The 23,934-nt window shown below is 39.3% G+C and overlaps 1 protein-coding gene across 3 annotated transcripts in view; it reads left to right on the top strand.

Moving 5' to 3' along the window:
• LOC124163884 overlaps positions 1–23,934 on the top strand; it is a 65,453-nt gene that overhangs the window by 26,513 nt on the left and 15,006 nt on the right. For all 3 annotated transcript variants that reach the window (XM_046540993.1, XM_046540992.1, XM_046540991.1), the window contains 5 exons: positions 8,038–8,229; positions 8,595–8,713; positions 11,291–11,465; positions 14,257–14,463; positions 20,986–21,165. In XM_046540993.1, the coding sequence (XP_046396949.1) occupies positions 8,038–8,229; positions 8,595–8,713; positions 11,291–11,465; positions 14,257–14,463; positions 20,986–21,165 (873 nt within the window). The remainder of the gene's footprint in view (positions 1–8,037; positions 8,230–8,594; positions 8,714–11,290; positions 11,466–14,256; positions 14,464–20,985; positions 21,166–23,934) is intronic.

Genomic DNA, 23,934 nt, shown 5'->3' with positions numbered 1-23,934 from the left:
ATTGTGGAGCATTTGATACAATGTATACGTGAAACGAAACTCACTACATTAGGGACGAGGGACATAAGGCACTGGAGGAGGATTAACACTAGGTTTAGGGAGACGCGGAAGTGTTTTGGTCAAGGTTGATGCAATATTGTCCTGAGTCCCTCCTGCGACGTGATGCCAGTCAATAATGACGTACACATTGTCAACGTACGACACATTTAGCTGGTTCCTTTGGATTATTTTCTGTGGAGAGGGCTTTAGCATGTTAGGATTTTATTTCCTTACGGTAAAAATTGTCCATGGAATTTTTTTTTTGTAATTCCGCTTAACCAAGAAACGCGCCCGGGAATCGATTCCGTTTCCGCGTTTGACAGTTTCCGTTTAAGAGAGGGCACCAATGCACGTAAAACCCTATTGTGACCGCCAGGACCAACAAAATTTTCCGGATAAGACAGGTTTCCGCTTAACTCAGGTTCCGCTAAAGGTAGGTTTAAAGGTACTATAATAATAATAATAATAATAATAATAATAATAATATTTATTTATCACCGTTGGCAAAATACAAATGCATGGCTACGTCAAGATTTGCATACAAAAAAAGATGCAATATAAAAAAACAAAAGACATTAGGAGATGCGTTTACCATAAGTATATATATACAATTAAAATACAGAAAAGGGAAAAACCGTACAATAATACATTTCAATATCACATGTCTTTGCCTAGGCTGTTTGTTAGAAGTTTGCAGTACCGTATAAGCGCGTGTAAGAGGCGCACCTTTTTCCCCAGAAATTGCAGCCGAAAATGGGGGTGCGCCTCTTATACAAACTTCTTATTTCCCCCCCCCCCATCCCCTTCACCGGTCGCAAGTCCAAGGAGAACTGAGTGGCATTGGTTTTTAGCCTGAGTCAGTTATATGAAACTCTGGGTCAAAAACAAGCGGCAGGCAGGGGAATTTCTCCCTTTGTGACATATTTTTAAAATGCTCCTGTTTGTTTTTCCTGTAAGCATCGCACCGTCATGTCGGTACCCCAGAGATGAACATGGAAAAGATTGAACTGGGTTTTTTACTCCGGAGGGCGAGCAAAATTTACTGCCACGAGTGGACATCCCGTGGCATTTATACAGCATACAGTAATCGCTTATCAAACGTAGAAAAACGTGTAGTTTTGAAGGACATACCTGGTTAATAGTCAACATCTGTTTTGCCGAGCGATTTCCATTACCCTGAGGACCTTATTTTTCAGAAATCATCTTCAGACACTAATATGAGGATTTTTGCAACTGAAAATTATATTGGTGCCAAAACCTGCGGTTTAAAAAATTCGAGCGAGTGTGTTCAATGTTGGACTAAATGGTGGATAGAAGAAATCGGAAATGCTTATAAGTGAAGAGTGCTGAAGGAGTGGTCGAGGGGAAGGAGCGTGCTCTCTCCCCTGCCGTATTTCAAGCTACAAGGCTATGAGCGAAGGAGCAAGGGAAGAACACGTCCGATCTTGCATGTGACGTCATTGCCTTCAAAGCGAAGGGCGAAGGCGCAGCAATGTGATATACGCAGTTTGTGTTGCCTGAAGTTTCCAGTCTGTCTCGTCTTGTTTGAATGCGCTTATGCTACGCTTGTTTCTTCGAAAATTGTGCTGTTTGGACTATGTTGAATACTAGTAGTCTTGTTTTAACTATAAATTAGAGATGGGTCGAATAGCAGATTTGTCAAACTCGAATATCGAATTATAATATTAAATCATTGCTCGAATATTCGAATACCTCGAATTTCGAATACCTCGAATACCAGAATTGCGCAAAGCATATTAAACGTACGTTTTTTTCTTCTATTTCCCTTGATGACTGTATTCATAAAAAGGTATACCGTGGAACCTCGATCTATCGTTTTTCAGCAGGGACGAAAAAAACGATGAATGCGGAAATGTTTAACTAGGTTGCCTACGCTGCAGGAAACCCAGGATTTTGGCGAGCAATTGAGATTTCCTTTAAAGGATTCAAACAGGAATTTAGCTGATTAATGGAATATTTTAATTTTATGGAAACAATTTGGGCAAATAGTTGATTCAACTAACATCTCTTTCAAATATCCTAAGAGGGCACACCACCTCGCGAAAAAATGATTGCATGCCACCTCGGCATTTACACTGCTACTGATGGATTTCTGTCTGATGCATACATTCTTATCTACCAAACGCCATTTCAGCGGTAAGCCCATCTGATACTTGGCTTCATCCAACTTCTTATTTTCAACAGATAGCTTGCTTTAGCAGGTTCAAGTACGCTCACCTAAGTCCATTAGCCCTTCCAAAAGCCTTTTCAACATAGATGAACAATGAAATTTAAAATCAAACTCTTGAAACAAAACTACCCTGTGGTAACCAGGAAAAAAATCCTGGAACGCAAATTTACCTACGTCCGGCAAAAAAACGTACCTCATGTTATGAAGCCCTATTAAAGACTCTATGTATGAGGTTTTGCCACAATTGGATGGGCCATACAAATACAATTGTTTCCTCCTATGACTACTATCTTTTAATGCATTATTAAACCAGGTAGCTATATCAAATGCCCATCCCACGTAGGTAAATTCGACGGGTTTCAAAACTGATCCAAAATTCATTTTCGATCTAAACTCAGTGTGATAGTTATGTAAAAAGTTGTATCGAGAATGATGCTCGACTACAAATGGATGAGTATAATTAAACTTTTCCTCAGATAAAGCCCACTTATATATTCTATAATTGAAATTTAATTTAGATGTATGTACTTACATTGGTGATCAGGCATGTGTCTTCTTTAGACACGTATTTGAGAACTGATCGTGAAGATCAGCAAGGTTGTATGTCGAGATTAACTCCTGGGAAGTAACACTCGAGCGTAGATCGAAGTATCACACAATTAACTTTCAACTTAAAATTTAACCAAGCATGAATATGACATTCAAAATGTACTGAAGAATCACTTTTCTCTAAACTAATACAATAGGAAACAAGATCATCAGATAACACATCCAAAAGGTCAGTCCTATTTAGTCCTATTGATATTCAGTAATTAAGTAAATTGCGCTCAGCTAAGCAATAAGTGCCTAAGTCCAATTCTCCATGTAAATTCCCTATGGTGACGTCAGTTTCCGGTCCCCATCCCACTGGCCGCCTCAGTGCTCGCTCGCTACATCCGTAAAGTTGTCTGTGTCATTATGTAAAGTTGTCTGTGTTTTTAATATTTATTTTTCAAATCCATGCAATATGTATCTAAATTTCTTTTTGACATGCCATATATCGGTCATGTATTTCTATGTGTCTGATCTATCATGGCAAATAAAGCATTATTATTATAATTTACCCGCGCTCTTACTGTCAAGTGCTAGCGGACAATCCGAGGTGTTTTGCAAAATACACATGCTTTTCCACCAGATTTTCTTCTTCTTCTTCAACAATTATCTTTGGAAGTTCTCACGAGGGAGGGGGTAGCGGATTTGGGGAATTGTGCTACGTAGTTACTATCCCACGGCACTGAGACTCTTCTGGTGGGGGAAACCGGGGATTTTCAGATTTTTTCACCCGATCATCTTCGGTTCCCCACGTCAAACTCTTTTCACTGCTCTAATCCACGAATTTGATGTAATTTGTCAACTTGCCAAAAATGGCGCTGCATGCACTTAACGGCTACAATTCTCTACATTTTTCCGAGTCAAGTCTCAACGACGTGCATGCGACAGTGTATGACGCGAAATTCAAAGTATTCGAGGTATTCGAGACGGTACCTTTTGGCATAACCATTCGAGGTCTCGAATAACGAATACTTTCTAGTATTCGAGGTATTCGAGTATTCGCGGATACTATTCGCACATCTCTACTATAAATCTTTGTGTTAATCAACTAGAGCTTAAAAAAGTTAAATGCTGTCAGATATACGTCGCATTAGGTCTCATTCTTTTTAGAACCTCGTGCGTGTCATACAATTGCTGAAAGATATTGAGATATCTTCAAGCTCAGTAGGTGACTCATTTGGCCTCCAGAAACTAGGAGCATTGAACCTGAGACCAAAAAAGGTCAGTTGGTGAGATGGGGTAGGGATGAAAAACGTTTCCATTGGTCCCCTGTAACTTTATATTTTCCTATTTTCCTGTGGGGTCTGGGAAAGGGAAAAAAAACGGCAGAGGCATTGGCTGATGGAGGGCTGAGTGTGGTTTTGTCAAATCTACGATGTGGTTATTATCCTACGTAGCTGAGATTGCCCCGATTGTTGTCCAATCTCTTGGGAAGGTTCATGCCATGTGCCTGTCGTGTTATGCCTTAAAATTTTCCACAGCTGAAATTCTATTGAAATACTTCTGTGAGAGCTTTTAAGCAAAATTGTTCATGAGTAGGACTAGAATCGTAGAGCAATGGCATATATGCGAAGAAAGGATCAGAACTCTTTCTACTCCCTCTTATGCCGCTATTACCGCCGCAGTTATCAAAAATTCCTCTTTCAATTAGCATTGAAAGAGTAAATTTCGATAACTGTTGAAATTCCAGGCATATGCCTGCAGCACCGCACAATAGGATAAAAAAAATGCTGCAAATTTTTTTTTCTTCATTGTGACCTCTCGTCACAGGTCAAGGGGAGAGTGGGAGAGATTGGGGTGGACAAGAAAAGGGGAAGGGATTTTTTTTTCTTTGGGAGAGAAAGGGGACGGGGTGCGCGAGAAGGGAAAGGGACATATGAGTGACCTTTTGGTGATCGGTGCACTTGAAAGAACGAGAGCCTTCCACAAATCCTTTGTTTAACACAAATTTAATGAAAACAGCAAATAATCGTAAGTACATAATCATACATCCGATTGCTGCTTCCTTGCGGGCATATGCGAGAATCGACTGAATATAACATCAAAAGAAAACTGAGCAAACAAGTGAAACAACTAATTCTCACCCGATTGATTTCATCAGTTCCTCTTGCACCATCTGATCACAAAGTTAAATGACAGTATAATCACAAGAAAAACGTACCTTGCCCTTACAAACTAATACACGCATGCACACTCGCACACTGGGGGGGGGGAGGGGGGGTAGATTAGGGGGAATCGGAACACAGTAAAGATCGGGGGGTGGGGGAACGGCTCTTCTGCACTGAATGTGGGGAACAATTTTGGGGTTCGTAGATGACACTGGTCCAGAATCTTCTTAAATCTTGGGGGAGGGAAATGTCTTATTTTGTGGTTTGGGGCAGGGGCAGTAGTACTTATCAGATCCGGGTCGTGTCAACGCTGAGGGCTGAGTTTCTGCTTTTCTTTGCGGCTCCTGGTGAGGGCCGTTGCCTTCCGCCGTGTCTCCTTGATGGGGTAGCGTGGGACGGCTTTCCTTTGAAGATGGAAAATTACCAGTCAGTCTCCTTTCTCCTGTCGCGCTTCAATTTAGCCTGTCCACCCACGCCACATCCCTCTTCCTAAACCTCCTCCGGCTGCGTATTTCGCCAGCAACACTTAAAAAAAACCAGGCCGACTTCTTCCTATAGTTTGGCAATCTTACGCCCACTGTGACCACGTGACCCGAATCGTTCTCCTCCTGGCAGCCAAAGTCGCAGGGTTTTTATCCCCAAAAGTCTGGGTGGTGTACCTGGGGTGGGGGCAGTGGGAGGGTCCGTAAATGGATGCTCTCTCGAGTTATATCACCGTGGGGGAGAGGATGTCTTCGTTCGTTTCACAACTTGGGGACTCGGGAAAGCGGGAATTGAAGGTGGGGGGGGGGAATGAATCATGCTCACATCGTTCGCTTGCACACAGGAACAATCCACACTCACACATATACGAAAAAATAAACCTCTGCTTGACCATGAGGTGAAGCTCTCCCTCTCTCTAAGGGTCCATTCAACCCGTAATGTCACCTGCCAAACGGCGACGGTTACATTATAGCTTTGATGCTCAAAATAGGGGTACGCCTCTTACATGTGTGCGCCTCTTTCACACGCCTATACGGTATTTCATTTTTTAAACAATGGAAATACTAAGTGTTAAATCACAATTTTTGTGCAAAATTGGTCCCATGAATAAATCCGCCCCAGCATTTCTGTGTAACAAACAAGGGCAAATTTATCTACCGGTAAAAGAGTTATAACCATATAGAAATTTGGAATAACTTACAACACTTGTAGAATCCGTTTGTGTGATAGCTAGGCCATTGACTTTCTATTCCATGGGACTGGGTTAATATCTCAGCAGTGGCAAAAATATTTCAGATGAAGCCCAATCTCTTCTTCAGTGGTGTGAGGAGGGCAACTTTAGTTTAGCCCTCAACTTTTGCTTTGGGATATTATAACATGATTCTCCTGGTGCCCTTTGGTGCCGTTAATCTTAAAAATTTTCTGGTGGAGGGCCCCCACAACTCCCACTTACCCTGGTGGGTATCCAATACCCCCTCACCCCTAAGTGTAATTGCTCCTAAAACCCCCCCTAGCCCTAATTTTTAGCTGCACCCCTGCCATCTTGATTCATATGACCTTAGCGTTTGGTCACATCCACCTGATGTCATATCTAAGTGTTTCAACCTGAGGTTGGTTTAGGATAGGCGAAGGCTTATCTCAACCCAGACCTAGCTACAGACATCTGAATTCAACACTTCCCTGGTAGGGGACCCAGATTGTAACCTGATGGCTAGAGCTGCTGACCCTTAGATTTATAGCTAAATGCCATATCAATTAGTCTACCATGTTCCTTACCAAATATTATGTTGTTCATTGTTGTACTTAGGTCATTTTATGTGAAGAGGTGTGGTGGTCCCCACTCAACTATTTTGATTTCAATGAAATTTTCAGCAAGCAGTGATACGTGTTTCAATTAATGATTGGTAAAATATTACGGTTACTTTGGTAATACTTGCTGAGATATGGCTGTTTGTTTGTCCGTTTGTCGTAGCCTCCTAGAACGTGAGTTGGCATTTTTGGCGACTTTGGGACCTTGTATCTCTAGAAATTTATTCAGTGAAGAAAAATGAAATACCACTCTGATATTCAAATTTTGCTGCTCAATTGATCAAAATAAAAATATACCATCTTTGCGCTAATGCTGTGTAGATACCAAAAAATGGTAACAAATACGAATTATAGAAAAAAGTTATCAGAAATCACCTTTTGTGCTTAAATGTCAGCTTTTACACTGGGAATTTGGCGTCATGTGACTGTAACTGATTTACTGTTTAACTGAGTTACCCGTAATGATGAAATCTTGGGTTATTTTTTACTTGTAATCATTCATTATGTAAGTAATATTTGTAATGTTCTCATTGCTTTTTTTTGGATTTCTGTACCAACATGCATACTCTGAAATCTTGTAGCCTGGCATCTTTTTTGTTAAATTAAAGCCCTAAAATCTGAAACTCTTCAAAGGACAACCATTGCTGAGGTGGCCAGAGACTTAGTGGGAAAATATGGCAGTCTTGTTCAATTCCAGATCACAGTCCCTCCTTAATGTGTGGTGAAATTTGTGCCATCCAGCAACATAAGTGACTTAACCTGTCAGCGCCCAAAGTTTTTTTAAATCAAATATCTTTCATTATTATTAAAATATGATACATACTAGCTGAATGAACACAATTCAAACTGACTGAATAATAGAGAAAACCTTCTACTAAGTATGTGCACCAAAATGTACGCTAAAATTAACATATTACATAGGCAGATCTAGGTGGGGGGGCGCGTGCCCCCCCCCCACCCCCCAAGACCCTTAAAAAATATGCAAGATTTTTAATATGGTCTCATTATTATTGCGTTCCTTTCGTATTTCGAGGTATCTTTGAGCCCCCCCACCAGAACAAAATCCTGGCTAGAGCCTTGCTTGTGCCCCCTCCCCCCCCCAGAAAGAAATCTTGGAATCCTGGATCCGTCCCTGACATATTATGTGCATTGCAGGAGTATTGGCTCGGCACTGCACTGGGTGCCATTTGACTCCTGTGGGAATTGATGGGTTAAGGAGTATTTTCACAACACTTTCCTTTCACATTAAGTTTAATGTAGCCGTTGAATCTAAATGATTTTAGTATTTTCACCAATTTTTTTGTGTATCTGTCACAGATGTTAAGATGAAGACTGCCACAAAAGATATTCAAGGAATTCACATGGTCACGAATAAAAATATATTCATCATTGAATTTCCTCATCCTGAGCCTGTAATTGTTTCATCAGAATATGAATTTACATTGGAGTCATCTGTTAAAGAAACATGGAATTGGCCAGTGAAGGAGATCCAATTTGAACAACAGAGAGGTAAGGAGAAACCATGTAATCATTAAAAAATAGAATACTTTCCTTACATATTCTGTGCAACACTTGAGTGAGCTAACACTTCCTAAATGAATTAAACAATGATGTGTGATAATTCTACAGAGGAAAAATCATTAGCCTCCGTTGAATTTTCACTCATTATGTGCACTTGTGGTTGACTCTGTAAAGGTATGCCAATGACTTGTCCGAAGTTATGACCTTGTATAAAACAATGACCCCTGGATTTAAAAAAAAAAATCATAAATGTCACATACTTTGTCATCAATTTTACCTATACCTCTAAGAGTATTGCAAGATTATAATTTGAGCTGAAACTCAATATCAACTAGTTAAATTTTTATTGATAGGTCACCCTGATGATTGGTGCAACAGTTTGAAAAACATCACCAAGGTTATTACCACTGTGGATAGGTGTTATCACTTTGCAGGCGAAGGGCCAAGATGGACTTCTAAGTCTGCAACTAAGGTATGTTAATTCATGAAATTGTTAACCCGCGGTAGCACGCGCTTTTATTGTGACGCGGTAGCACGCGGGGCGGGGAAAAGACCGACTGGTTGTATACGGTTAAATAAACACTAATAAGCACTATATAAACCATTTATTTGACAGGTTCTGTTGAAAAACTGTTTAACATAAGAATCATATGCATTTTAAGATATCAACATAGAGAACATAAAAGAAAATTTTCTGATTACAAGAAAAACATTGCTAGTTACAACTCGCAATCAGTCATCAAATCCGTCAGCATTTTGGGAACATGATATGCAGTTGAAAACACAGTGCTCCCGGCTAATGAGGTTTTTACACGTATTGCATGCTATCTTTGTTTTTCTATTTTTTTTAGATGGGCAGTAAGCACATCGGCCATCAGCATGGCATCTCATGTTATCGCCTCTCTCAAGTAAACCCAATATTTCCCGTAACCGGAGTCGCACAGATAATTTGATATTTTGCTGTTTCTCCCTTTTCAGCATGTAATCTCTAGTCAAATGTTTAACAAGAGTATTCAAATACTCCCTCCTACTGACCGATTTCCCTGAGTTTGCTTTGTAAATAACAATGCCATTGATCACGCCAATATTCAACAAGGAAAAAAATATTGTTAGCGGCCATCAGCATGATATGCGAGAGACACTGTAATTGGACTGTAAACGGTCTGATACATCTACACCACCTTTTGTGGAGTTGTAATACATTACAATTTCAGGTTTATTTGTTTGAGGATTCACAATGTCATCTCGATGCATTGTTGACAAGAGCAATACATCTTTGTTAGGTTTAGGTTTGTATGACACTAGCGTCATTTCTTTTTGAAAACCAAAAATACTATTTCCAACTATTCTATCTTTCGATTTAGCGATAAACATGGGTGGAATCTCTGCCTTATTTTTTCTTATCATTCCTACTGTTGTTAGACCATTTTTTAGAAGATGAAGTGCTAACGGGTAGGACATGAACCAGTTATCAAGGGTGACATTTCTTCCAGTGTTATAAATATACTGAACCAGTCTTTTTACAACTGAGTCTGGCTTGTAATCAATTTTATCTGGCCCCTGGTTTTGTTTTCCAACGTATACTTCCATATTATCGGTGTAAAATGTTTTCTCATCACAACGCGATATATCCCCCACATGGGGAGCGGAGTCCGTTTGCGACTATAGTCGCTCTACCCAGTTAAGGGGTTAATTATGCCGTTATTCTGTTATTTTAGAGTGATTCCCGGACTCATTGAGAGCTTTATTTGCGAGTTCGCGATCTTTTTAGCGGCGATAACATGGTTGTACTCGTATTATTAATGCTTTATGTAAGGCCTGGTTTCGAAAACCACTCATCTGTGGCTGAGTGATCACGAATACTGAAAAGTGGTTCGCACGAATGCTTCAAAACCACTGTTCGACGTCGAAAACTACTCTGTCAGGCACCACGCCACATAGTCGCGTCTCGCACAAGTTGCCCAGGAAACTGCTGTGGGACGTGTATCCGTGATCACGGAACGCAAATAACAAGCCCGATGTATCCTAGCATTAATGGATTAATTCCGATGATTTTGCGTCCGCTTTTATTTTTTTTTATAAAGATCGTGGAAAATATTGAGCGAGAGTGAAAGTCTTGCGTGGATAATGCGCAACACGGATATACAGCAGCTGGGTAATCGGGAGTCTGCCGTACCGATAAAAGAGAATTTTTAGTGGCTAGAGTGTGAAACAGCATGAAACATTACGTCCATTCCCATTCAAAACAAAAGGAGAGACATGCTGACTTCTGGAAGTGTTCTGATCCATTACAATGCCCGTCATCTTAGTGCTGATGCATCCCAACTGCTTCTTGAGCAATTCCAATGGGACGTTTTTGATCACCCACCGTGCAATGCCGACCTAGTGCCGTGTGATTTCCATCTTTATGCTGAAAAGAAGATGTGGCTTGGATGGAAGCGATGAAGACAAAGGCAAAATCATTGGAAGTCATTGGCGGCAACATCTTATGAAGAAGTTGCAGTAAAGCTTGTCCACAGGCACAACCAAATCCTCAATCGCCATGGCGATTATGTCGAAAGGACACCACAAGCGTGCTCAAGTTTTACCAATGAAATAATTTTTAATCAATCATTTCGTCTTCTGTTCATGGCCCATTGGAGTTTGAAAAAAACGTCCCTCATATATTGTGGGTAGAGGCATGCTTCGTAATGGTGGTGGTGGATTACCTAATGTAAAAGACAGGAAATTTGTAGTATAGGATGATGCAAACAGTATTGTGTGTTGTGCTGGAGGGATTTTTAATGGAAGGGAGGTGGAAGAAGGCAAAAATCAGGGTTTTCAGAAATTTCCTTGAATTATTTCCTGCTCTCCGCCTCAATGCAAATGGATTTGACATTTATTCATTCCAAAATTTTTACTCTGTTTACAATTTTTAGTGATGTGAATTTTTAAAATTGGTTCCGAGTCCAATGATACTTATAAAGCATGATAGCAATTTTGTAGCCTTTTTTAATGTATTCTACTTGATTATGTATGTATTTGGTTAAAGGCATCAATTCCATTTCAGGTACGGGTAAATTATTCTGATGCAGCAAACCATTGTGCATTAATTAATGGGTCATTGGCTGAACCACGGAATAAAGCCATTCAAGATCTTTTGGCCAGTGAGAGTGAAGATTTTCAGTTTTTCCGGATTGGCGTTGAGCGACAAAATAACAGCGAAAAATGGCAATGGAAATCAGGTGAGACAATATGTGTCCTATTGTATCTAAAAATTAATTGTGACTTTGGAGCTAGATTGCAAATTAATTTGCAATATAAAGTTTTAAATGAAGCTTGTTTAGACGCAAAATAGATTTAAAATGCATTTGAATATTTGTACATAAAATTTTGAGGCTTCAGACATCATAGCTATAATTTTGTGGTCAGTAAAAGTCAAATATTACCATAGCTAAATTTACTCAAGGGAAGGGGGTTTGCCAAATTCACTCAAAAATATGTAGAAAGAAATCAGGCAAAGTTCAGATGCTACAAAATTGGGGATGTCTGCTTAAAAATGTAAAATTGAAAAGTATTTCAAAGTGTGGTAGGTACCTATATTTGATACATTGCAATTAGTGTGAGAACAAAAGAAATGAATTACATTGTGGTGTTACGTCATCGAATCTTGGCAATTCATAACGTAAGCCCAGACACAGGGGAACTCCTTTCATCAGTCACTGAGCATGTGAGGGAAGACACTCGACAAAACAAGAATAATAAGCAGTAAGACGGCAATTGTATCAAAATTATGTTCAATTAACTAGCATTTCACGAAACATATATTCAATAACAAGAACTACAATAATAAACATTGACTGCTAATAATCTCAAATATGAACCTTATCAGATATGAATAACTAAGTACAAATGGACAGCCTGTGAGCACCAAAGTAGCTTAAGAATCGTTGTCTGAGGCCGAGCAATGTAACCCCGTTAAAGGCCGATGAGCAAGAGAGCGAACGCAGAACAAGACAAGGTGCAGGGCCGCAGGGGAAAATTCACCCAGGGAGGGGGGTTGACTTCCAATTGGAGAAAATCCTTAAAAATCTTGGCCAGTGCCAACAGTCCAATTATCCCAGTAGCGGCCGTGTTGACAGGAACCTCTGGAACAGTCCTCGTCCCTCAAGCAGGGGTTGGGGGAACAGCGTACCGGCAAACTTCCTCAGCTCAATCTTCTGGGTGGAGGCACAGCAGAAGCGGCGTGTTGAACAGCTCATAGAAACCATTGGATGTCAAGGAGGGAAAGACAGGTAGCATGAGATGTGTGGGGGGGAAGTGAATTTCGATTGGTGAAAAGTAAAGTACTTCTCACTCCAAACAGCAGATTATGCCTGAGCAACAACTTTCCCTAGATTACCAAATCCAGGTATTTCAAAGTCACCTGTGGCTAAGCTGAACTCAATTTAAAAATTCTACTACGAGAACATGTTCATACCTTCAATTTTATATTATTGTATCTACCTACATAAACAGACTCCTGCATACCTGTACGAATTACTCATCCCCCGCAAAAAAGTTACTGGAATTTCCACCCGCCCTGTTTCTGACCTTCAAATTCCCCAAGCCCGCATCAATATATGTTTCAAATCTTTTCATCCAACTGCGTCTAGATTCTGGAACTCTCTTCCACCAAATATAAAGACGTCACAATCACTTCAGTCTTTTAAAAGAAGGCTGTACTCCTATTTGAAGTCTGGGGCTTAATTCAGTCTCCTCAACTCATTGTAGTTATCATCTTGAAGTTGTGATGTTATCAAAACTCTCTACATGAATGTGCATATGTATGTGTGTGTTTCATTACTGTCTAAGTTAAATCTTATTTTTTTGTGTTATTAGTACAGCAGACTCCCGATTATCCGGCTGCGGTTTATCCGGGTTGCGGATTATCCGTGCATGATTTTTCACTTTCGCTCAATTTTTTCCGCGATCTTTATAAGAAAAATCGGACGCAAAATCATCGGAATTACGGCGTTAGTGTTAGGATACACGGAACTTATTATTTCCGTTAGAATCCCCTTCGTAAAACGGAAGTTATCACGCGCTAGCGCATTCATGGGAGCACCGTGTTCCTGTTATCCAAGCCTCGCAGAGCGCGACCGCGCAGCTTGATCACGGATACATGTCGCGCAGCAGTTGCAACCCGGGCAACTTATGAAAGACGCAACTACGCGGCCAGGTGCCTGACAGTGTAGTTTCCGACGCCGAGCAGTTGTTTTGAAGCATTCGTGCAAACCACTCATCTGTATCCGTGATCTCACAGCCACGGCTGTGTGGTTTTCGAAACCAGGCCTTACATGGAGCATTGATAATACGAGTGCAACCATGTTATCGCCGCTAAAAATATCGCGAACTGACGAAGAAAGCTCTCAATGAGCCCGGGAAGCACTCAGAAATAACATAATAACTGCATAAATAATAATATATTGTTTGTTTTACGTAAACTAAAAGCATTACAAGATATTTAAGTGAAAGTTTGGATTATCCGTGTTTTCCGATTATTCGTGCCGTCTCTCCCCATCATTAGACCGGATAATCGGGAGTGTACTGTATTAAATATTTTACATTTTATGTATGAATATCTACTACTTGTTAGCCTAGCAAAAATCTCCATAATGCCTTATTTTTGTCAAAATGCCTTTTATTAAGATGTGGAACATTTCCTGTATTTTCCATTTTTTGCTCTCATAGGTTTTTCCTAAAGCATAATAAATATATTCTATTCTATTCTACATAATCATTCATTGATCTCGAAATTCATTGTCAGCTACACAAAATCACTCTCAAGGCACTTCTTTCATTGTCTTTAGACTTATGGTGATAGCTGTTCCTACTGCATTGTTTCATTTTATTCTCATTGCCTCATGTAGCATATTGTCTTGTTATAAAAGACTATATCTCTGAAAATGAAACTCTAAGACAAATGTTGTAGCATTTATTTGGGTATATATATTACCTTTGTTAATGCATAATTGAATTATTTTTCCTTATCAGGTGACTACCTAGCAGAAAGTGAAACTTACTTTGTCAATTGTTCCCGTGATGAACCTGTGTGTTACAATAGTAAATCATGCATTGAATCAGAGAAGGAAAATTGTGAGGCTGCAGAAAATGAAAACTGTGTTGTGTTGCAAAGGGAATATAATTACAAATGGATGCCAAGAAGTTGCCAGGAAGAAACCAAGTATATATGCCAATCAGGTTAGTTTGAAATACTAATCAACAGGGATGAAAACTGCATGTTGGAGTGTGTGATTTTTATTTGACTGCCTAATTGCTTGCTTGTAAAATGTTGCTGCCTATCAGCTTTGCATCGTACTCGTTTTCTTTTGGTAACTAAGTTTCTCATAAAACATTCTTCATTTTATTACAAAATTGTTAAGACGTATATTGAAATCTTCTTAAGTAAAATTAATTAAAAACGCAATAAGCAATGGAAGGTAGTGGGAAATTTGAATGTAAGGATACTGGGGACAAGATGACTGTCAAAGTTGCTCATGAATTCCGTCAGATCTAACTATAATCCATGGTTAAAGAGGCATGTGGTGAAATTGATTGAAAAAAAAATTGCTGGAATCCTATCAACACAGGTTTTGGTGATGACATTCCGATGTTTTGCGGCAATCCTACTTGTGGGGCTACTATTAACCAAGTGTAACTCGTTTTCTGAGATCATTTGTTGGAAATCTTGATGGACTTAGGTCCAGGAACGTGAAAATAAGACTGCTAATGGAAGAAAGGAGGTCAAAGCTGGTGGCACCATTCTCAACCAAGGAGGATATGATAGCCCAGAAGGTGATATCCAATCAGAAAAAAAGCTGTCTAGATGGTAGCAAGAACAGACATGACGATTAAACTGGCTTCCATTTTGCAGGTAATAGGAAAGGAGAACACAGCCGTAGTCAAAAAAAGTACCTCTCATGCAAAGAAATTGGTCATGTGGTAAGACAGCACCCTGTTTGGTTTGCTTTCAAAGGGCAAAGAAAAATACCAATGGCAAAGAATGAGTGGAAAACTATAATCAGCAGGACAAAGATGTGGAAGCAATACTACTTTGTCCTCAGTCTTCTTTCCTTCTTATCTGCAAGCAAAGCTACTGGCCATGATGGCATTGGGCTGTTATCCCTCAATTGCCCTGCCAGCACCTTAGACGTTCCCATTTCAATGATACCTATTCAACAGAGCATTTTCAGCTGGTGCTTTCCCTGTTCAGTGGAAAATGACCAATGTCACTCTGATATTAAAATCAAAATGCAACATTTCCATAGATAATTATCGACCAATCTCCATCTTACCAGTCCTATCTATCTCTTCAAAAGAGTCATCCAAACCGCCTCCTTTCATTCACTATTACAAATTACAAATAAATATATAATGACAAATTGGTTAACCACTGACTGATTCATCAAATTTCACAGACCAAACTGTGGTAGGTGTGGATATTTGGCTTATTGGACGTAAAAGTAAAAATAAATTCATCGGGAGGAAAAATCTTAAAACTTGAAAAAATCGATTAGTTTTCGAGATATATCGACTTGAATTAACATGGGAGCCTTATGGGACTAAAACTTTTTTGCTTTTATTTTGTACTTTTAAAAGTCTGAGGAACATGATATTCAATGGACATAGACTAGATTTTTTGGTATGGTTGCCATTGCGATGAATTGATATTTAGTATTTTTTATTATTTTTTAAACGTTTTCTATGCTTTTCTTATGGAAAAAGTTTAGGAATTTTTTTGACCAACTTGCAATAATTGTAGGACAAATTCCTTGAAATATAAGGTGTAGGATTTTTTGGTTGATTTTTTTGCTATCTTGTAATTTTCAAATGTATAAACAAGTCCGAGTAATAAACGATTTCGATTTTACATTGTCATGATGGGCGAATTTTCAAACTCGGATTTCGGCCTTGAGACATGTGCCATATGAAAATTTGGAATTTTCTGGAAAAACTGTTGAGGGTACTCGGTCTCGGGCACCGTGTTATATTCCTAATCCTGGCCGCCCTCTGTCCAATGAGGGCGCTCCGCTAGGACGCGTGGTGACGCGTGTGATGGGAAGGAGTCGGGGTGGGGAAGGTCTAGTGGTGTGAGGGTAACGTCCAGGCGCGGGAGCAGGGAAATCACGTGGTGGCGCATGTTTTGAAGTAGGTTTTGCCCATGGTACGTTGAAGCACAACAAGCTTGTCCCACAAATCTCAAAACTCTTAATAGCCTGATTAACTTCATCATTAACATTGTAAAAATTGTAATCCCTCCCTCCATTATCTCACTACTGATGATCTTCTCTCTCAACCTGAGATAGTTTCCTTGCAGCGACAATGTACACGTAGTGATCTCAGGTTTTTCCACCAAATCATGAATGGCCACTTCAGGTGTAATGACATTCTCTCAATGTTCTCCCTCCGTGTCCCTTCCCGTAAAACACAGAACTCTTCCCTTTTCCATCTACCTCACCATCTGTGACTCAGAGATCCCTTACCTTCAGGCTACCTCTTACATACAATTCCATCAAAGCTCCTTCGGCTGATATAACATCAACAATTAGGTACATCATGTACAACCACTATCAGAAAACTTCCTCTTTAAATCCCTCTTCTTTTACTCTGCCCTTCCTAAATTAAGATCGTCTCAGATTTTTAGTGCCTTCTCACAACAAAATGCCTCACTAATGCCATCACCTTGTACATAACTGTTTCTCATTTTTAAAAATAAGTTGCAACTTCTCCTCTTCTTCAAGAATCTGAGGCCTTTACTTCGTTGAAGTATTCACTCCTTTTGCAACATTAACTTTACCTTTATTGCTTCTTTATTCTTTAAAATAGTCGATATCGTTAACTTAGACAAAAAATGCTCAACAGCAAGAGCCGAGACACGCACTCCATCTGCGTGTTAAACGATGTTTTCTTTTTTTCAGTTCAATTGTTGCTCTTCTCCTTTTTACTTGACCACTTTCACTTTAATTCTTCCTTGGAGCCATGTTTAGGGGCTATTTAATCAAAATATTATATGTATAGCTAAGAAAAAACGATGAACACTTTGCTGGGCATAAGTGAGCGAGCATACAAATGAATGGTTGTCTTGTGTCAGCCGCTGTTCGGCATGTTTTGAGTTTCAGTCATGCTGTTCGCTAACCAAAAATTTGTTCCTTGTATTGAGCATTTTTTCTTCACACTTTTTGGTCACTATCCAACTCGTTCACTTAATAGTGTGTTGTTATACACGATTATTATATACGACTGTATATTACACTTATAGGCAAGGGCGTACCCAGAATCAAAACTAGAGGGGTCAAGCCGTGATTGTTCAAGTTGTAACACTGAAAAGGTTATGAAGCCAAAATTACAAGAAAATTATAACTGCATATTATTATTGTTTTTTTTTAATTATTTGCTTGGAAAAATATTTTTATTTTAAGTACATGTTTAATACTACCATCACATTTCTAGAATTTAAAGAAAATTTGTTCAAAAATTTTGTTTTGAACTAAATTTACTATTGCTTCTAGGGGGGCAGCTGCCCCCTCTTGCCCCCCTTTTGCTGGGTACGCCCATGGTTATAGGATTATTCCTTGACTGCACACATGGAAAATCTGGTGATAAATTTTGATTGGTTTGTGATTTTTTGCCTACAGAAGTCTTATAACTGCTCGCAGTTGACAACTGACGGTATTTTCAATTGCAGCACTCATTTTAACGCTCCACTGCATACATAGTAAGATAGGTACGATGTGCAAGATACTCTGGTGGGTTGCGTACAGAATATACGAACACTTCGACGCCGAGATAGCTGCGCTAGTCCCACCTGCTGCTGCACCATGACAAAATGTCTGTTACCATCTGGAAAGCCCTCGTACAGTACCTCTCATGTTGATGCCAGGGAAATCAGTGCACAGCCATGCATGTATGCTAGAGTATCTGTGTCCTATCACTAGCTGAGAAGATTGAGGTAGATGAGAGGTCCAAGGCAATAGACATCAAGTACCTCTTCATAAAGGAATACATCAAGAGTGGCCTGTTGAAGTTTCATGTCATGTCTCCTGACAAATTTACTGGGATACTTACCAAGTCTCTAACAGGCATCAAGGCTTAAGAATTATCAGTAAAGATTAGGTTAAATGTTCCCCTACCTATAACATTTTATTTATGTTTAGAAATTGTCATGTTACAGCAATACCTTGATTGTGTTTGTTTTATTTTCACAAAATGGTACCATTAGTGATAGTCACTAATAATTTGTTTAATTTAGTCAAAGTCAAGTGTTGGGGTGTGTGATTTTTATTTTACTCCCTTATTTGTATGTAAATAAATTGTTACCTCCTATCAGCTTATAATCTCAGCCGTACATAATTTGGTTGAGAAGTAAGTTCAGTGACGGCGCTAGGGGAGGACAAGGGTGGGCCCGGTTCCACCCAAATAAGGCGGAAAAATTTCAGAATGGAAGTCCAAAGTTAAAATTTATTTCATGAAACTGAAATAAATTGCATACAGTTAAAGGCATAAGGAAAATCCCTCTGTTAATTTGCTGAACAATTTTGTGTTGTCTATATTAACTCTTGCCATTTTCCAATCCACGTAGTATATATACTCATTCCCTCGTTCCCTTTTTCCCTTGCACCCTGCTCATAATGCTCTACTGGTGCCATAAAGTGTGAACGGAAATAATGCTAACTATTGACAGTAACCAGTGGCGCCGACTCCATGGGGCTTGAGGGGCCCGAGCCCCCTCAAAGATTCGTTTGGGGGGGCGGAGCCCCCTCAATAATTCAAGAAAATAATTAAGTTATATTATGCTTTGTGAAATCACAAAAATATATTGTAAATTTTTATTTCCCATGTTTGACGATAGTTACCTTTTAAATAAATTCAACAATGTGTGTTGAAACAAATAATTATAAGGTTAAGCAGGTTAACTGAATCAAGTAGTGTGAATCATGGTAGTGTTTCGGTGCTGCGACACACTTTGGATTTAACCTCTTCCCGGGGAAAGACCTCCGATATGGGCCCCCCCAATATTTTTTATAAGTCGGCGCCCCTGACAGTAACGAAATGTGAAACGCAGGGTAGTGTTAGGACATCTGTAGTTGATTTAAGAATCAATTTCACCCTGCTTCTCGGTTTGCTTATGTTTGTAATTTAGACTGCTTAGTATTTTGACTTTTCTGGCACCAATTGGACGCTCTCATTGCACATAATAAACACAAAATTACTTACAACTCCAGTTCAAGATTTCTGAGTTTTCCATTGCCGCCATTTTCACGCCTACGAGGGCATGTTAATGAGGGAGCTTCCGCGTTCCCTTGTTCACTTACCCTTCGTTCCCTTGCACCCTCGCCGATTGAATTCACCCTTGCTGTTGTCGTCACATCCGTAAGTTGACGAATGAAAAGTGCACGAAGGGTGAATAGTTGCGAATTGGAAAACGGCCTCTGTAAATAAGACAAATACAATCGAGGTGGATGTTATGACAACGAAGGCCCGCCCATTTTATAATCTGGCCCACCCATGAGGCACATTCTTGAGCCACTGCTGAGTAAGACTCTACCATGCAATATTGCATGGTAGAGTCTTACTCAGTCTTACATATGTAACACTGCATGTGTATTATATGTGTTGTAATTTGGCTTCTTATTTCACTACTGGCCCCAAAAATGTTACTTTTCTATGCCTAAGTCATTTTTTGTTAAATTTATGTCCTCGTTACACAAATCAATGTTTCTGAGATTATTCAAGAAGAAATAAAATTCTCAGTCATTGAGGTGATTGAATCCCTGAAATTATATGAAGGCATAATGGAAATGATGCATTACAAACTTAATAGAGGTGAGGAGAAAACAAGGAAATGGCAAACCTTGATGTGACATCATTTGTGCGAAAGCTGGTGTTATCTCATATCCAGTCTCATCACCATCTGAATGCCTCATTTCTCTCTTTCCTTTTTCTGAAAGCTAAGTTTACAGATGTGAATTTTTTTACAAAACGGAAAATGTCAGAATTTTTGCCTATGAGTGTCATTATTTCTTTGAAAATCAAAATTGTAGTAAATGGTTTTCAGTCAGATTGGCCATGTTATGAGGTAAAGAGATATCAATCTTGTTATCATTGGCATCGAAACCTCAACAATATCTTTATAATCAAATGTAGGGCAGCTAATTGGGTAAGATTTCAATAACCTTCTCCCAGGACGTATTACTGCTGATATATTTAATGTACCTAGAAATTTAGTTTATGAATGCATTCTCAATAGACTTCTTATCATTTTAAATGGAGATACTTTCAAGGAGATATAGTCTTTAGGGTTATTCTCCCTACTTTGACTGAACCCTTAAAGGAATGTACCTCTAATGGACCCTTCAAAACTTTTTTCATGGTATGGCCATGGTGGGTCCTCAATTTTTATTGATAAGTAACAGCTGTGCTGACTGTGGCTTTGCCATCATGTATACTTTTCTGCTTACTGAAAACCAATTCTACCAGTACCAGATTCCTTTCTTCTATCTTCACGTGAAAGTTGTTTGTACAGAGAGTTGTTTTTATCATGTTACAGTGGCCCTATATTGGGGCACATAATGGAAGCTGTAATGTATTTAAAAAAATACTATAATCCTACACCAGGATTTTTCTTTTATGTCCAAATGAAAGTCATTTTGTAAGAAGTTTTAAAACATGGCTCAGTGTATAAACTCCTGTAATACATGCATGTTTTTATTGGTTTTGTTCCAGCATACATTGGATGCGGAATCCCTCATAAAAATGAAATTGCGATCATGACTTTAAAGGAGGATAGTTATGGATTTCCTCTCAAAGTCCAGTATGAGTGCCCTGAAGGATTTTACCTTGATGGTGTTGCAACGAGAGCATGCAGTGATGGAGTATGGTCATATAAAGCTCCAACTTGTAAAGGTGAGAGCTGTATATGTACATAGAGACCTGATTAAAAGCAGGTTTGTAAAAAAATAGCTAAAAATATAAATTAGGTTTAACAAAAAAATCGACGTGTTCCGGATGCCATCTCTTAGGGAGAACTATAACTGCTGCATGTAAGTTATTTAAATGGAGTTGGGCTGTTACTTAGCCACTTCATCATCATGATTGTGTGACAGTCCTAAGATTGGTGTGACGCAGCTCTCCATTCCTCTCGCCTAACCGCTAGCCTTTTCATAGCAAAGTAATTCTTTCCTATTTTATCCTTTATAACCAGTTGTAACTCATTCAGAGCCATCCCTTCTCCTTCTTCCCTTCCACCTGTCCTTCTTAACTATTGATTCAGACAATATCCACACTAATAGCTGTAGTCAGAGGTAGAAAAATTACTTATGACTCCGACAAACTCTTGGTTATTATGTGGCCTGCATGCCTGTCCTTCAAATAATAAAACAGTAACTTTCATTCCTTAGCAGGAATGCCGACTTTAAAAAAATATTTGGGGGCCCAAACCAGGGATCTTGCCCCGGGAAATTTAATTAGTAGTGAGTTTTAAGTTTTTTTTTAAGCATTTTAGAAGAGTCATATGATCAACATTAGAACCCTGATGAATCGAATCTCGATATCTGGACACTCCGGGGAAAATCTGACACATTTTTTCCTCACACCCATAAAGAATTTTTAAGACGGCTTGGGCCCCCTCAGGCCCCATGGAGTTGGTGCCATTGTTCCTTAATCAAGGTAACTCGTGAATAAAAATTGCAATCATTACCCTGAGGAGTTGATTGATTTAAAATCTGTTTACTCACACGACTGTTTAGGCTTTAGGCAAAATTAATAAGGAAGTGCCTATTTAAAATATTTAATTAAAATAGAATGAAATATTTTTACTGTTGTTGTGCAACAAATATTCAATGTTTGTAATAAATTTTACAAAAATTATAATTTTTCACTGAGTTATCCTCAACCAATTAATGAGATCCTACAAACCTCACTGTGAAAAGGTTAAAAAATAAGCATCACGATGATTCAGATATGTACTGTAAACATATCATTCTTTAATGTAATGTAATTTACATGCCAATTTCCAGATTTATGGTACAAATAGCAATTAGGAGCTATTTAGGTAAAATTTCATTTCTGCATTCATTTTATCGCATTTCAAACAACACTCCTTGGCTACGAAGGCATTGATATCCACGTGTTGGTACAGAATTGGAAATACAAACCAATGGCATCACCACTAGATGTACAATTACGTAACTTGTGTGTTTTAGTAATACCAGCTGGTATACTCTAGAGTATACAGCGGTCTTGTCCTTAAGGGGGGAAATGATACACCTTTTTTCTTTCTGCTATTCTTGGCTAGATGTCAATGATGTTTCCAAAAGATTTTCATCGGTTTCTTCAAGGACTAGCGCAATACCTTCCCCCTAACCTCTGTGCAGCAAGCATGTGTGCAAAAGGTGAAATGAGCGAGGGAGGGGAGGCCTTTTGGATGGGTGTTCCAACTTCAGAGGCTTCCAAGTCCTGTAAATCGCCTATATAGAAAGCGTTTCTGAGCCTGCCTGACTCTTCTACTGGCATAGCACTTTGGACCCCAAGCCTCGGGATGTGCGAGTTCTTGAAAATTAAAGTTAAGACGAGTAATTTCAGTTACCGAGCTGTCGAGGGCAACATGAAATTCATGAGATGATATCGTTTTTAAAGTCAATACGCCCTTTTGATGCCTTGGCCTGAGAATTTCTGCTTATCGTACACGTAGCAGTCGACCACTACAGTCGTCAATGTGGGCAGTGAATACCTTTTCGTCAGCCGCGGCGGCGTACCTTCTTCTGACCCGGTGGTGTATTCGGAGTTATCCGAGTTGGCCGCTGCATCGCTCATACTTTCTTTTGAGAAACTTATGTACAATACCCGACTTTCTTTATTCAAACGTCGAGAGAATAGTTAAAAATATTTACGATTTCTGAAACAAAGAAAAATGTGTAACTTTAAGGTTATGGCAGACAGTGCCGTTTTTTCCCGATTTTGACACAATTACCATCAATGTTCCTCATTATCATTTCCTTTTTACATTGGACTTAGGATTCAGAATAGAAAATTCACAAGGGGATTGGAAAAAATGAGATAACATATGTTGGAGCATGCATTATTGTATTGCCCGGTTCTGAAATTACCATGCTCGACTCGACACTCACCAGTAGTTTTCAACTCGACTCAAGATCAAAAAGTACGCGGAAGACATCCATAGAGAGCGATGGTTAGTTGAAAGAACGGCGCCGCGCCGTGGACAGCGGCAGGCAATGAGTCAGCTCGTTTGAAAGTAGTCTAAGCGGCTGCGGCTACGGAAATGTGACAATGTTGGCGAGAGCGACAAACTGATGAAGTCGAATGCACGAGTTAGCTAACAACTCTTAAAAAAAAAAGAAAAAAAAAAATCGCCTTAAATACGCTGCAGACCATTTTGGCTTTGGGTGCCAAATTCAAATCCTCGCGACCGTTCTGAGCTGGTTCCAAAGTACCGATTTTATGCGACCAGTTCTCAATACCAGTTCCACAGCCAAGAATCGGTGGTACCGGGAACCAGAACCAACTCATCTCCAATATATATGTTCATGATCATCTATTTCATAGCCTGGGGTGGTCCTGAAAGTAAAAATGAGCAAAAATTGGTCTTGAGAGACGATGGAAACTCTCAACAAGGAAATCCGTAATGATGAGTTCATGTTTAAGAAGAAGGAAGTA

The sequence above is a fragment of the Ischnura elegans genome, chromosome 8 (assembly GCF_921293095.1).
Source record: "Ischnura elegans chromosome 8, ioIscEleg1.1, whole genome shotgun sequence".
Lineage (NCBI taxonomy): Eukaryota > Metazoa > Arthropoda > Insecta > Odonata > Coenagrionidae > Ischnura > Ischnura elegans.
This window is presented reverse-complemented; position numbering and strand designations above follow the sequence as displayed.